We start from the raw sequence: 14,547 nt of genomic DNA, 5'->3' as shown, positions 1-14,547 counted from the left end.
ATAAGCTGGAAATTGTGAAATTCCCAACTTGGATGTATCATTTCTGATCTAAATTGTGCTATGTAAACTAGGGCGCTTTTCCAGAAATACATACACATGTTTCAGGGTATCAGCAAAGAAGAATTTCCATACAGATCTGTGCCAGATACATGAGATTAGTAAATTGGACACATGCTGCAGGAAAGAAAGATCAGCCCAAATTACTCATGTTATTTCTCTCTCACTTTATTATGATGTAATTGCACATTATAGGCTTGTTCTCTGTGTGAAAAATCTCAGATGAAGGCATGTTTCTTGGTACAGCATGAATCTGAAAGCAGAACTCAGAAAGAAGTCAGTTTATTAGAATAGTCACTGTTCCGTGTATCATATACACTTTATTTATATATCCGTTTGAAAACTAATCATGGTACCGGCTCACAATAGGCACTGTTTTACATTATCCAGTTACAGAAAACACTCAGATAAGACTCCAGAGAGTCCACAGGCTGGGGAAGAGCAGAGTGTGGTGTGGCGTGGCGTGGCGAGGCGTGGCTACTGCTCTAAGTCAATCATAATAGGACCCCCTGTCAACACATGTTTACCCAAGTGACTGGCCTCGGCCTCCTCCTTTGTATCCACTGCTCTGCGCATACGTCTGCGACAGCCCTGTGCACAGCGAGACCGCTCATCCAGAGCACCACACACCAGGACACGGCAATGCAGAAAGACTTCCTGCAGGGAGAGAGACAATGACGGTGTCAGGATCTGTTCGAAAGCTAGCTTAACATACATGCACTAAAAACAGTGACCTAGCCAGACTGATTATTTTTGGTGGGAGCAAGGTTAACATGGGGGGGCACTAGATAATGCAGATGGAGAAATGAAACTTTTAGGGGTCCTTTGAGTGAAAAGCAGTGAACAGCAGTAACAGCGTGAGTGGACTACTGGGCACAATGGACCACTGGTCTGACCCAGCAGTGGCAATTCTTATGTTCTTAAGTGCTAGCACATGCTTACCGTACATTAAAAAGGCCTACCAAGGCAAATTTGCCAATTTGCGCTCACACAGCGCATGTTAAAAAAAATCGTTTGTTTCTGGGAAGGGGGCCTGTTTGAGAGTAGAGCAATGTTTTTCAACCTTTTTACACCTATGGACCGGCAGAAATAAAAGAATTATTCTGTGGACCGGCATCGGTCCGTGGACCGGCGGTTGAAGAACACTGGGCTAAGTCGTGGCCCAGATCCCGCCCATCTCTACCCAATCTCCACCCCAGACCCCGCCCCCATAATAGTACTAATTGCACCTTGCACATTCCATGCCTCATCTGGAAGCCTTCCCTCTGATGTAGCAACGTCAGAGAGAAGGCTTCCGGTTCAGGCGCAGGATGCCCGTAGGAGCCACTGCCCGTGGCTTTGTGCCCTGAATCAGTTAGGAAGAGGGAGCTGGCTCGAAGTTAATGCCGCATCGATCGCACCGTGGACCGGCGGTTGAAGAACACTGTTTTGGGCCTGATGCACGTGCTGGCCCTGTGGACCGGCAGGAAATTTCTGTGGACCGGCACTGGTCCATGGACCAGTGGTTGAAGAACACTGGGGTAGAGAGTGGGCATGACTGCATTAATCAGCACAGGGTTAGTACTGGGGCGCTTACCATCTACAACAGTGTCTCTCAAACTGTGTGTGCCATAGCACAGTGGTGTGCCCCAAAGAGATTCTGGGTGTGCCACAAGAGATCCCAGAATTTTACACTAGAATAGATGGCATGTACATCGCATTCGCAAGAGTCTGTCATGTTATGAACATCTGTGTGCGTAAGGATACAACAAGTATCATTCTTTAATGTGATTTGTCCTTGAAAACTAACAGCAAGTACCATATTTTTCGCTCCATAAGACGCACTTTTTCTCCACCCAAAAGCGGGTGGAAATCTCAGTGCGTCTTATGTAGCAAAGCTACAAAATTTGTACCCTCCCCCCTTAGCGTTGTAAAACACCCTCTCTCCGCCACCGCACCTTTTCAAAATACCTCCATCTCTGCACCGCTGCTGCACCTTTTCAAAACAATCCCCACCTCTCAGCACCGCCGCCACACCTTTTTAAAACACCCCCCCCACCTCTCAGCATCACCACCGTCGTTGCCATCATTGGTACCTTTTTTAAACAGCCTGGTGGTCCAGGAGTATCCCTCCCTCGCTAGATGGCTCTCGTACTCAGGTCAGGAGTGCGGATGTCAGGAGCAAGCGTTACGTGCTCCCGCTTGGGACTTGCGAGAACTGATGCCAGCCATTCAGAATGCAAAGGCGGGCCCAAGCGGGAGTGTGTAACGCTTGCTCCTGACATCCACGCTCCTGAGTATGAGAGCCGTCTAGCGAGGGAGGGTGGGATTTAAAAAGGTTTGGGGTGGAGTGGGTGTACGATTTAAAAGCTACAGGGGGTGTTTAAAAGGCTATGTGGTATGATTTAAAAGGTACAGGGGGATGTTTAAAAGGGTATGGGGATGATTTAAGGTATTGGGGGGTATGTGGGGGCATGGGGGGATGATTTAAGGTACTGGGGGGTACATGGTGGTATGGGACCTGCCTGCCTGTCACTAGGCCTGCCGGCCTGCCTGTCACTAGGCTACTAGGCCTGCTTGCCTACCACTAGGCCGGCCTGCCCTGTGCCCTGTCCTGGCCTACCACTAGACCACCAGAGGGGGGGACAGGTTACAGAGCCTGGCAGGGAGGAGGACAGGGTGCAGAGCCTGGAAAGGAGTGTGGGGTTGGGTGCAGAGCCTGGCAGGGAGAATTTGGTTCAGAATGGTTTTTTTCTTGTTTTCTCCTCTAAATCTAGGGTACATCTTATGGTCAGGTGCGTCTTATGGAGTGAAAAATATGGTAGATATTGCTTCCCATAATCTTACCTTATTGTCTTTACCCACAAATTTAAAAACAGGGACCTGGAAGTGCTTGGCCAAGTGATCCTTGGAGGTGTACTGTTTCACAGTGTCATCTGAGGCACAACTGTGGAGAAACAGCTTTTTTATATTAAAAACCATTTTATTAAAGTACATAGTAATAGCATGCATTCAATAAAAGAACCAATGCAAAGTTTTACTTATATAACAGAAGAGTAACCCCTTATTTCCAGTATGAACCCCCCAACCCCACCTCTTTGCATCTCCTTCCCTACCAAATCCTGCTCATATTCTTAGGGCGTTAAGGAGTATACTGCTCAGCTATGTAGTTAATAAACCCAAAACGTCTCCCAGATAGCCAAGAACATTTTAGTTACTTTCTTTCCAACTTGCAGAGCGGTTAACATTTCCATGCATAATAAATCACATACTTTCCAACCCATGGATATTCTTGCTTTTTGCCAGGAATGTAGGTGAATTGTTGACAACACCTGCCACTGTTGTAAGCAGTGTCTGTACCATGCTGCATTTTTTTTTTACACTTTTATTGTACAATACTAAATACACTAACAGCATCCCTGGAGTAGGAAATATAGGGAAGGAGTATCAGAAAATGTATAAGGAATGTATTTATCAACTTCAGTAAGCAATACAGCAGAGCCTTCAATTTCCATTTTTAGAGGAAGGTTTTTTTGCTTTGAGGCCAAATATTTTACCCTCTTGTCAGTGTCTTTCTCTAATCTCTTATTCCACTACTTTTTCATCTCCCTTTACTTCCATCTTGCCGCCTCCCAAACCCTCTTGTTGATAACATACAGAAGTGTTTTTATTTTTTTTTAATCTGTATATTAAGACATATTAATTGCCTTTATGAAGAATTTTTCCCAAGACTTTGTGGCTCTCATTCTTTGGAACTTATGGATCCCATTTATCCCTTTTTCTCCTCCTCCATCTTCCTCACAAAGTTTGGTGGCAGTGATCTTAGTAATGCTCACAGTAGGCCCTTAGCATGAACACTGAGCTAATGCATGCTCACAGACCCTATCCTTTCCTGACCTGTATATGAGTGAGTGGATGTTAGTTCTAGTTTTTCCTACACTAACTGCTGAGCTTATTGCTACCATGCTCCAGAACTGGTCAGTGATACGAGGAGTGAGTGTGATGGTCCAGGGCATTGTTCCCTCTAAGCTGGGTGAGAGTCCTCCAACTGCATTGCTGCCAACTGGGGACAGTGCTTCAATACTGTGTCTTCAGTCATTAAGGACAGGCAGGTTCCTTGGAGTCCTGTAGAGCTTGCCTGTCATTCACTATTGGAATTGTGATAGTGAAAGAGCACCCTCTACTGGCAGGACTATAGATGGAGGACACTCAATCAGCTTAGAGCAGTGGCCTCAAACTCACGGCCCGCCAGGTACTATTTTGAGGCCCTCGGTATGTTTATCATAATCACAAAAGCAAAATAAAACAGTTTCTTGATCATATGTCTCTTTAGCTATAAATTACAATATTATTAAGACTTAGTGAAAAGGATAGATTTATAAACTATAAAGAGTTTTACCGCATGCAAAATTGTAATTTCTTAAATAAGACATTAACTATTTTTTCTGAGGCCCTCCAAGTACCTACAAATCCAAAATGTGGCCCTGCAAAGGGTTTGAGTTTGAGACTACTGGCTTAGAGGGAACATTGGTAGGGCTGCCAGATTTTCCAATTTGAAAATCCGGACCCCCTAGAACCGCCCCCAGGGGACTATGTCAGGGTATGTGGCTATTTTGCTATAAAGGAGGATAGCCTTTCCCCTGGATTCTCTTGTTCTAGTATCATGAGTTGGAGCAGCAGAATGAAGGAGCAGAGGTGGCCAGCGGTTAGTAAGATCACAGAAAGTTCTATTCAACATGATGAATGTATTTGTATTAGGGGTCTCACAACTGAATAAATAACAATAGAAAGCCAGCAGGATGGTAGCGAACAGTATTGCATCAATCAGTATCAACTGTAACCTGATTCTTTTCAACATATTAACATATTAATAGCCATGGGATGCTTTCAATCAGCAACATATAATAAATTGCTTTCACTTTTAAGTCCTGCTGGCTTCATGTGATTGTAAGACCACTGATGCAGGTACATCCGCCAAAACAATTGTGAATTTCCTGACCTGTAGCTACCTCCACTCATTTGTTCTGCTGTTTAATGACTGTGGGATTTGTCCTTTATGAGAAACAATGACAGCCCCAAACTGAAAGACTTCTGTGGAACATACCCATCTTGAATGAGATAGTACTTCATGATTTCATCAATTTTGGAGGTGGGGGTAGCAAAGCAGCTCTCCACCAGAGTCTCCAAACCACTGACTCGCATAAGGGGCTCAATGCCAAAGTAGAGGGAGTCTCGTAGCTTCAGCAAGGGCAATGTCTCCCTGTAGGGCTCCTCAAAGTCCTTATCCTTGAAGATCTCAAGGGTGAAGGGGAAAGATCCCCGGCTGCGTCCCTGGATCTCTAACAGGGTGTTCTTGAGGTTGGGAACATAGCCCTCAGAGATGGTATAGAGGCGGGGGAACTCGCAGGTCACTGGGATCAATAGCTTGCTGGTACGAATTATAATGTCACCATTGCTGCCTGGTGTCTGTTTTGGCATGCCTGTTACCAGATTACTGGCAATGATTTTGTCATTCACCACCTGCAAAGGAAGGCACAAAAATTAGTCATACTTGAGAAAAGGAAAACCAAGGGACAAGTGAAGAAAGAAGAGACCTAAAGAAAGAGGTAAAAGAAGAAAAAAGAAAAGAAAGGAGGACAATCCCCTATTAAGCAACTTTCTAAAAACTGCTGAAAGAAATTGAGCATAGAGGTTTGCCTGAAACCCAGGCCTAACATTATGGTAGATACGAGGAGATATTGTCTCCTCTTCCCCCCACTACCCCTACTACTACTGCCATTTCCTCCCTATTCTCCTTTTCCCCCACTCCTGCTAGGATAAAGTTACTCCAGTAACAGTGCCTAATTGAATAGCAGTTACCAGGCCCTCTTAAAAATGATATAGTACAGATAGAAAAATTGCAGATGAAAATTTATGAAGAGAAAAGCCGTTTATGACAGTCCCTATCAATATCTTCTACCCACCAACCTCCTGCGTGAGAAAAAAATTGGCAGGAGGGATGTCTACTCCCTCCTGCCTTGCCGACTCCCCCTCATGCAAGAAAAAATTGGCAGGAGGGCTGCCCATACCTTCCTGCCAACAGAGCCCCCACCCCCTGTGCCAGGCACCCCCTAAACTATCTCCTACCCTACCCTTCTCTCCCCTAAAAAAAGACAGGAGGGTTGCCCACTCCCTCCTCCTACCGGATTCTCCCCCAAATCTCCCCTCACCCACCGAATCCCCCAGTAACTTTGTGTGAAGAGAGCAAGAAGGTGGCTTAGTCCCTCCAGCTTCGTGGCATGCCAATCGAAAATGGCGGACCTTCCCCTCCTCGATGCATCATGTGATGCACAGGGAGGGGCCTTTGGCCCTGACTGGCTCAGATGCCTAATGCTTCTCCCAAGGGCATTAAGCTCCTCCCTCTGTATCCTGTATGGGGTAGATATTGTGCATGTATAACACACATACAGCATCTGTGCTCATAAAAAAAGATTTCCTGCCCATATTTATAGACGGAAAATTACCCTTAGTGCAGTATTCTGTATAGTTTGTTCGGGGCAGGGACAGGAAAAGAACTCACGGGGAAAGGACGGGAAATTAACTCCTACAGGGATGGTGAAAAATTTTTCCCCATGTCATTCTCTACTGGGAACTCTGTTCATCAGACAAATCCCTCCTGTCGGTTCCCTTCTCCTCTGCTACCAATTCCTGTCTCCATCCCATCTACTTTGCTGCACTGCATGCCTGGAACAACCTGCCTGGCTCATTACATCAGATTCTGTCTCTGGCGATATTCAAATCCAGGCTAAAAGCCCACTTATTTGAAGCTGCACTTAAATCCCCACCCTACCAACATTATTGGCATTATTGCCAATATTAGATGGACATTGGAGATTAGCAAAGAATACCAAAAGCCCCTATTATTTTGCTTCATCGACAACAGTAAAGCTTTTGACTGTGTGGATCATGATAAACTATGGAGAACTCTAGCACAAATGGGAATACTCAAACACATACAGTAACTCAGCTGATAAAGAGCCTCTACAAAAATCAAGAAACTGTAGTGAGAACAGAATATGGCAACATTGATAGGTTTCCAATAAAATGTGGTGGCAGGCAAGGATGCATGAGTGTTAGTTTCAAAGTTGGTGGCCAAAATATAAACAACCTGCGCTATACAGATGATACAACACTCATCACCATCAAAGTCAAAAGTCATAACATGGGAACTGAACTGAACATATACAAGACGAAGATCATGAACATAGAAAATAATGAAGATTTTGAGCTTGAAGGCAATAGAATAAAAAAAAAAGAAGTTCTAAAGGATTTCAATCTCCTGGGCTCTTTCGTAAACAAAGCAACTAGCAGGGAAGAAATACTTCACAGAATAGCACTAGGTTGCTCTTCAATGAAGGTTCTTGACAAAGTATTCAAAGACAAGAAATAACATTCCAAATGAAGATCAGACTTGTGTAGGCACTCATTTTCTCAGTGGTCAATTACGGATATGAAAGAAGGACACTACAAAAACAAAGAAAAAAGATCGACTCATTTGAGCTTTGGTGCTGGAGAAGGATTTTATGTGTACCGTGGACCATCAGAAGAACTAACAAATCAATTCTGGAAGAGATCAAACTGACTATGTCACTCGAAACCCAAATTATGAAGTTACAACTGTCTTATTTTGGTCAAACTGTCAGAAGAGAAAATGCTAAAGAAATAATAAATTGTTGTTGTTGACTCCTAATGTGGAACCTTGCATCACGTAGCTATAGTTCGGGTTCCTCTTTCTCTCATGTACCACTTTGTACTTTCTCACATTAAATGTCATGTGCCATTTAGATGCCCAATCTCTCAGTCTCTCAGGGTCTTTTTGCAATTTTTCACAATCTTCTTGCGATTAACAACTTTGAACAATTTTGTGTCATCAGCAAATTTAATTATCTCACTAGTTATTCCCATCTCTAGATCAATGATAAATATATTAGAAAGCAGCGGTCTCAGCATAGACCCCTTGGGAACTCCACTATCTACTCTTCTCCATTGAGAATACTAACCATTTAAACCCTACTCTCAGGCACTGTGTCCAGAATCGTGTCTTTTTTTTTTTTTTTTTTTTTTAGCACAGGCACCTTAAATGTAAACCAGCATTTTAAAGGCCTACATTTAAGATGCCAGTCTCGCACCTACAGAGGCGAATAGAGATGCCTACAGATGTCTAAGGCCATTTCCAACACAAATCACGCCCATGCTGGCCTGTAGGAGTGAAACAGGCACCTAAGAATGGCACCTGCATTTTTTTTTTTTTAACATACATCCTGATTGGTTCAATAGATGATGATAGGATGCCTACTATCACCTAACTTCAGGACACCATTTGGAGAATTTGGCCCTTAATGCTCAGCACATGGCATCAGTGCACTCAAATTCTGGTGCCCCCCTTATGTGCATAGTTTTGTGCCCACCCATGTTCCACCCAGACTCTGCTATTTTTTTAGCCCACCCTGAAACTATGCACCATTGCATTTAAAAACCTTTTCATAGTACAAAGCATAGCTGGAATATTAGTATTCACATGCATTTGATCACACATACCTGCATACATAACAGTATTCTGGTCATTTACATGTCACATGATCCTGGTACCTCTATCTTGGTTCTTCCTTTATCAAATTACCCCATAATGGTTGAAAATAATTGATAAGATAGCTATGCTACCTGTTGGTAAATGCTTAACTTGTTTTGAATATTAAGCCCAATATATACAAAGTACTTTACTGCATCTGACAAGATTTGAGAGGGAAAGAGGAGAAAGAAGAGGCAGAGATGATAGTATGGAGAAAGGAGAAGGGAAAGAATGAGTAGTTTGTTGAATGTATGACAAAGAAGAAGCTATGCTAGCATGGAACATTTTTAAAAAGGATAATGAAGAGAAGCTAGAACAAAACTAAACCATGTAATGAAAACTGAAAGAGACTAAGAAAAGAGAAAAGCAGAGCAGAGGCACCAAAGATTGAGAGCTGACTATATTTTCTGAAAGAGAATGCTAACTGATCAAGTTGAAGAGCCTTGTAGGTTTTGTGCTCTAGCTTCTAGTTTTCCTGCTTTGCCCAACACTTGCCATATGAAGGTACGTACATCCAAAGTGGTGCCACAGGATTTTAAGGTGAAGTTGATATTGACATGGGTACCATTGGACACTCCCTTGCAAGAAGAATTGGATAAGAAGAGCTCCAACCCTCCAACCAGGTCCCTGGGGACGGCCACCTCAATGGAGCTGGGTTTGCACATCACAGGAACTGCAAGAAAACCCCCATCACAAGCATTACTACAGCATTACCAAAGAAACATGCTCCGCTTCTAGGTGCCCCAGAGCTGGTCACCATGCTTCCTATGCCTCCATCAACAAGATAAGTTCTGGGTTATCCTAGCCCAGGGAGTGCACCTAAGATTTTAGACTCTTTTGTGCCTAGTGTAGAGTGTTACATTCCCTCTTTATAGAAGGATTTTTGCAATGTTTTACCTGGGGAGCACGCATAGAAACTATGTGCTCACAGAATTAGCCACTATAGGATATAGGATGAAGGAAGAAGAATGGAAGAGTAGAAAGGCAGGCTAAGAACCAGGGAAGCCAGGATTAAAATTTCACTTCTCCCACTGACACACTCTGTGACATTCTATCTTTCATTGCAAGTCCTTTCTGGAGTAGGGACTGACCTACCAACTGTATCTGCATTGTGACTGATCTTCAATGCGGGTGAGGTGAGTAAATAAACCCAGATCCAAGCTGCTGTGCTTGCTGGCAAAGAGACTGGCCTGGACCTGCCCTGTTCCTGCTTTGTCTGCTCTGAAATTCTCTGGAATTTTCTACCCTTAAAAGCTGCCATTCAACATTTTGCTCAAGTATATGACAATTTCATTGTTTATAAAGAATTAGTGAGTGGTCTAGGGGTAGGGTTGTTGAAAAGGATTAAGGAGCAGATTCTCAAAACTAAAATCTGCCTTTAACGTGCTCACTAAACAGGTTCCAGCCAGTTTAGCGTGCATGTATTTTAGCGGCAGATTATTAAAATGGCTTACCATAGTCTTTTCCGAGTTTTCTAGCAGACACCAATACTGCCATGCAAATGAAGTACAATGAGGTCATTAATATTAAAATGAGAACTCCGAGTGATTCTCTATAATCAACGAGTGATTCTCTAACCTTGTTGTGCCACATTTATAGCCAAAATTTGCCTTACTTTCTGATCAGTGCCTGAGCGCTGATTGGCTCAGGCACTGCCAGGAAAGTAAGGCTTCACAGCTCAGATCTGTCAGAAAATTTTGCTACCATCAAGCAACCCCATGAACCCCCCCCCTCTCCCCCCTCCCCCGCAGAGGGAGAGATACCTACTACATCCCACCACCAAGTAATGTCCCACCCAATACACACCCCCTGGCAGCAGGAAAGATGCCCATTGCCTAATCCCTTCCACCACGCCCATCAAGCAACCCCACCGGCACCAGGAAGGATGCCAACTCCCTTCTGCCACCGCCATCATGCCCCCGCCAAACCACCCATGCTCCCGCCAACCCCCCGCACCCCATACCTTCTTCACGAAGGCCAACTGGAGGGATGCTACTCCCTCCAGCTGTCAGGCCCTCCAAAATGGTGGGTCTTCCCCTTCCCGGTGTATTTTGGGATGCACCAGGGAGAAGCCTGAGGTTCTGATTGACCCAAGTGCAGAAGGCTCCTCCTAAGTCATGTATAAACTTACAACCTCAAAATAATGTATTGTTTGGGCTCTTTGCTGAGATGGGGATAGGGGCATTGAAGAAACCACGTGCATCTGCTGTGCTGTTGTATGGTTTGATCTTTATATATGTATTGTTTTTGTGATTTTCAATAAAATTTATCATTAAAAAAAAATTCTGCTGCACGACTTATATTTTGTCAATGTCACTATGCTCACTTTACCCCTCTCCTCATGTTACTTCATTAGCTCCCTATCCATTTCCACATACAGTTCAAACTCCTCTTATCTGGCAAGTGCATTCACTCTACAGCTCCTCAGTATCTTCCCTCTCTTTTCTCTCCTTATAATCCTCTCCTGGAATTCCATTCATCGGGCAAGTTTCTCTTATCTGTACCCTTCTCCTCTGCTGTCAACTCCAGACTTTGTCCTTTCTATCTTGTTGCATCGTATGCCTGCAACAGACTGCCTAAGTCAGTACGTCAAGCTCCGACTCTGGCAGTATTCAAATCTAGGCTAAAAGCCTACTTTTTCGAGGTTGCTTTTAACTTGAAACTCCTACTCACTCAAAGTACCCATGTCTGTTTTATCATTCCCTCTATAAGAAATTCCCTAACTCTTATTTAAAAATGCATTACTCGCAATATCCAACAATTCTGTGCAAGGTACAGTAAAACGTACACAATGAAATTGAATTAACAAACAAACTCTGCCGGGTCATGAAAACACATACAAAAAACTCTCTCTCTCAAATAACATCATCTTTCCCAGTTTCTAGAACTGCAAAAGAGAGAATGACACGGGGACAAATTTTTCCCCGCCCCCGCGGTAGCTCATTTTCCCATCCCTGCAAGTTCTTTTCCTGTCGCTGCCCCATTCTTGCAAGTTCCATCCTCTTCCGTACAAGCCTCAAACACTTTAAAATCATAAGGCTTGAGCTGTTAAGGCAGAACTTACAGGAATGGGGCAGGGACAGGAACAGTGACAAAACTCGTTGGGACAGGAAAATTGAGTTCTTATGGGCATAGGGACAAATTTGTCCCTGTATCATTCTCTACTGCAAAACTTCACCTCTGATGACCAAAGATCTCATCCTTGACAATAAAATCTGATGATTCACTGTATCAAAAGCAATGACAAAACAATCTCAATGAGCAAAACCCTTACGTATAAAATCCAGCATAGATACCAACAGTAACTCAATAATTTAAAGTGTATTTGTCCTGCTTGTCTGTTTTAAATAGATTGTAAGCTATATTGAGCAGGGATTGTCTCTTACAGTACATGTTTAATGTACAACACTGCTGTACATTGAACATGGTTGAGTAGTAGTAAACCATTAAACATGATAAGCAGTAATATCAGTAAAACTTCTAACCGCAGGAAAAGCAAGTGACCACATGTACCTGCGATAAGTTTCATAGTGAAAATTGAATGAATGAATGAATGAATGAATTTATAGGTACTTGTGCTTTGAAAATTGGTACATAGCCTGTAGGTAAATAGTGACCTTTTTTGCAGGGGCAGATTGACATATTGGGTATTAAAGCATGCCCTGGTGGGCTGGTTGCTAGTAATGCCATAGAGAGAGAAAAAAAGCCCATTGTGATTTTCTTGAATGAAGTCTCTTCATTGGCTAGGTGCCATGGTGCCAGGCAACAGCAGACTAGCTAAGTAATAAATCTATGCTGATCGCCAGCAGGGATGGGCTGCTGTTTGAGTGCACACTTTTTACTCATAGTGTGAAGGCTCACGCAGTGGTTCACACATACGTGATGATTTGTGCATGCACGCATTATTGGGAAAAGAATGCGCATTCCACTTTGCATAATGCGACACTCTTAACAATACTGGCTCTGCAACATTTGTGACTGCCCATCCCTGATCTCCTCCTCTGAGTATTCCCCCCTCCCCCCAATTAATTTCCTGCTGCACCCAGGTCCAAATCAATGGTGGGAGATTCAAAAGAGATGGATATCAGCACAGATTCATTACTTAAACCTGCTGTATGTTGCTGCAACCCACTCTTGCCTTTCACACAGTAGAGACAGTCTGATAATTGCTTCCTTAATGTATGAAAATGATATTTTTTCCCAGTTGTACCTTGGCAGGTGTGGTTATCATCAGACAGGACAAGCCCTCTTGGGCACTGACACTGGTATTTAGACCCAACCATGAGGCAGTCATGGCTGCAGCCTCCATTGTTGTTATGGCAACCTTCAATTTCTAAAGGAGGAAAGAAAAGCAGAGGATGAAAGAAAGAAGCAATAAAAGAAAAGGTGACAAAAGAGAACATCATGAACATATGTGAAGATAACAGGAAATCCCCTCCATGCATGCACTTACCCTAAATATCAACATATTTCTGGAGGAAGAAGCTTTGATGCAATGTATTAGAGGTCTATGTGGGAGAGAAATCAATTTCTTTATTCTTCTGTGGGGTCTGTTTATCTTAATTTTTTAAATTTTTTTGTTTTGTTTTGTTAGTTTAAATAAACTAAAGTCTTCCCTCGGGCCTTCTGCTACCCTCCAGCCCCTTCCTGGCTTAACCACAATGTCCAATGTCTTTAAAGAGCAGGAGGGATCCTAGTGGCATATCTTGGATAGGAAGGGTGGAATGGGGCCGGGTTATGTGTCCAGGGTTTTCTTTTCCAAAATTAACAACTACATGGGGAAGAAGAGCAACACAACCTAAAATCAAATCTCACCAGAATACAAAATCTCTCACCTACCCTAAAACAAATCAGAATCACCATACTGAAATCACAACTCTTAAATGTGCCTACCTAAACATCAGAGCCCTAGGCCCAAAAACAGACCTCATAAAAAACTGGTTAAAAAACGAAAACCTAGACTGCCTCTTCCTCACAGAGACCTGGCTCACATCAGACACAGACCCTAGAATCATGGAAGGATACAAAATTACAGTGACTTGCAGAGAGAAAAAAAGAGGAGGAGGTTTAGCAATCATAATTAAAGATTCCCTAACCCTAAACATACTGGAAAAGACATCTACTCCACACATGGACCTTCTAGCATGTCAAATATCAGCCACCACACTAAAAAACTCAATAAACTGCATGCTCTGCTATATAACACCGGGAAACTGGGCCATGGTTAGGCCTGACTTTGAAAACTTCATATACCAAAACTCACTTACAGCTACACACAACCATATCCTAGGAGACCTAAACCTTCATCTTGAAGACCATTCATCCAATCCCGCACAGTACCTCCTGTCCTTCCTCAAAGCCTTATCCTTCCAAATTTTAAACCCTCAAACGACTCATGAGAAAGGGCTCCAACTTGATATTGCAGCCTTCATGTTCCACCAAACATCCAATCCAGAAATTCAAACACCTACATCCCTCTGGTCAGATCACTACGCATACACCTTTGAAATTAACTGGACCAAAAACAAAACCAAACCTACATCCAAAACAACAACCTACACAGCACGCAAACACATCGAGCCTACCATATTCTGGTCAAAAGTAGATGAAATAATCCAAGAAGACATAGAAACATAGAAATAGACGGCAGATAAGGGCCACGGCCCATCAAGTCTGCCCACTCCAATGACCCTCCCTATCTATCTTTGCGGATAGATCCCACATGTCTGTCCCATCTGGCCTTAAAATCTATAGAAACATAGAAATAGACTTCATAACACACTGGAGCAAACTGAGCAATAACATCCTCGACGAACTAGCCCCCACTACAAACCAAAACCAGAACCTGCAGAAGTTCACACTCAAGAGACAATGTAGACGTCTGGAAAGAAAATGGAGAAAAA

General features: G+C 43.3%; 1 protein-coding gene across 1 annotated transcript in view; it reads right to left on the bottom strand.

Annotated features, from left to right (window-relative positions):
* Positions 1–242: 242 nt before the first annotated feature.
* OIT3 (oncoprotein induced transcript 3) overlaps positions 243–14,547 on the bottom strand; it is a 34,366-nt gene continuing 20,061 nt past the window's right edge. The window contains exons 5-9 of the mRNA XM_033943428.1: positions 12,855–12,977; positions 9,157–9,317; positions 5,141–5,556; positions 2,884–2,983; positions 243–714 (exon numbers count right to left, since the gene is read on the bottom strand). Of these exons, the coding sequence (XP_033799319.1) occupies positions 535–714; positions 2,884–2,983; positions 5,141–5,556; positions 9,157–9,317; positions 12,855–12,977 (980 nt within the window). The 3' untranslated portion in view covers positions 243–534. The remainder of the gene's footprint in view (positions 715–2,883; positions 2,984–5,140; positions 5,557–9,156; positions 9,318–12,854; positions 12,978–14,547) is intronic.

This window comes from Geotrypetes seraphini, chromosome 4 (genome assembly GCF_902459505.1).
Source record: "Geotrypetes seraphini chromosome 4, aGeoSer1.1, whole genome shotgun sequence".
Classification (NCBI taxonomy): domain Eukaryota; kingdom Metazoa; phylum Chordata; class Amphibia; order Gymnophiona; family Dermophiidae; genus Geotrypetes; species Geotrypetes seraphini.
This window is presented reverse-complemented; position numbering and strand designations above follow the sequence as displayed.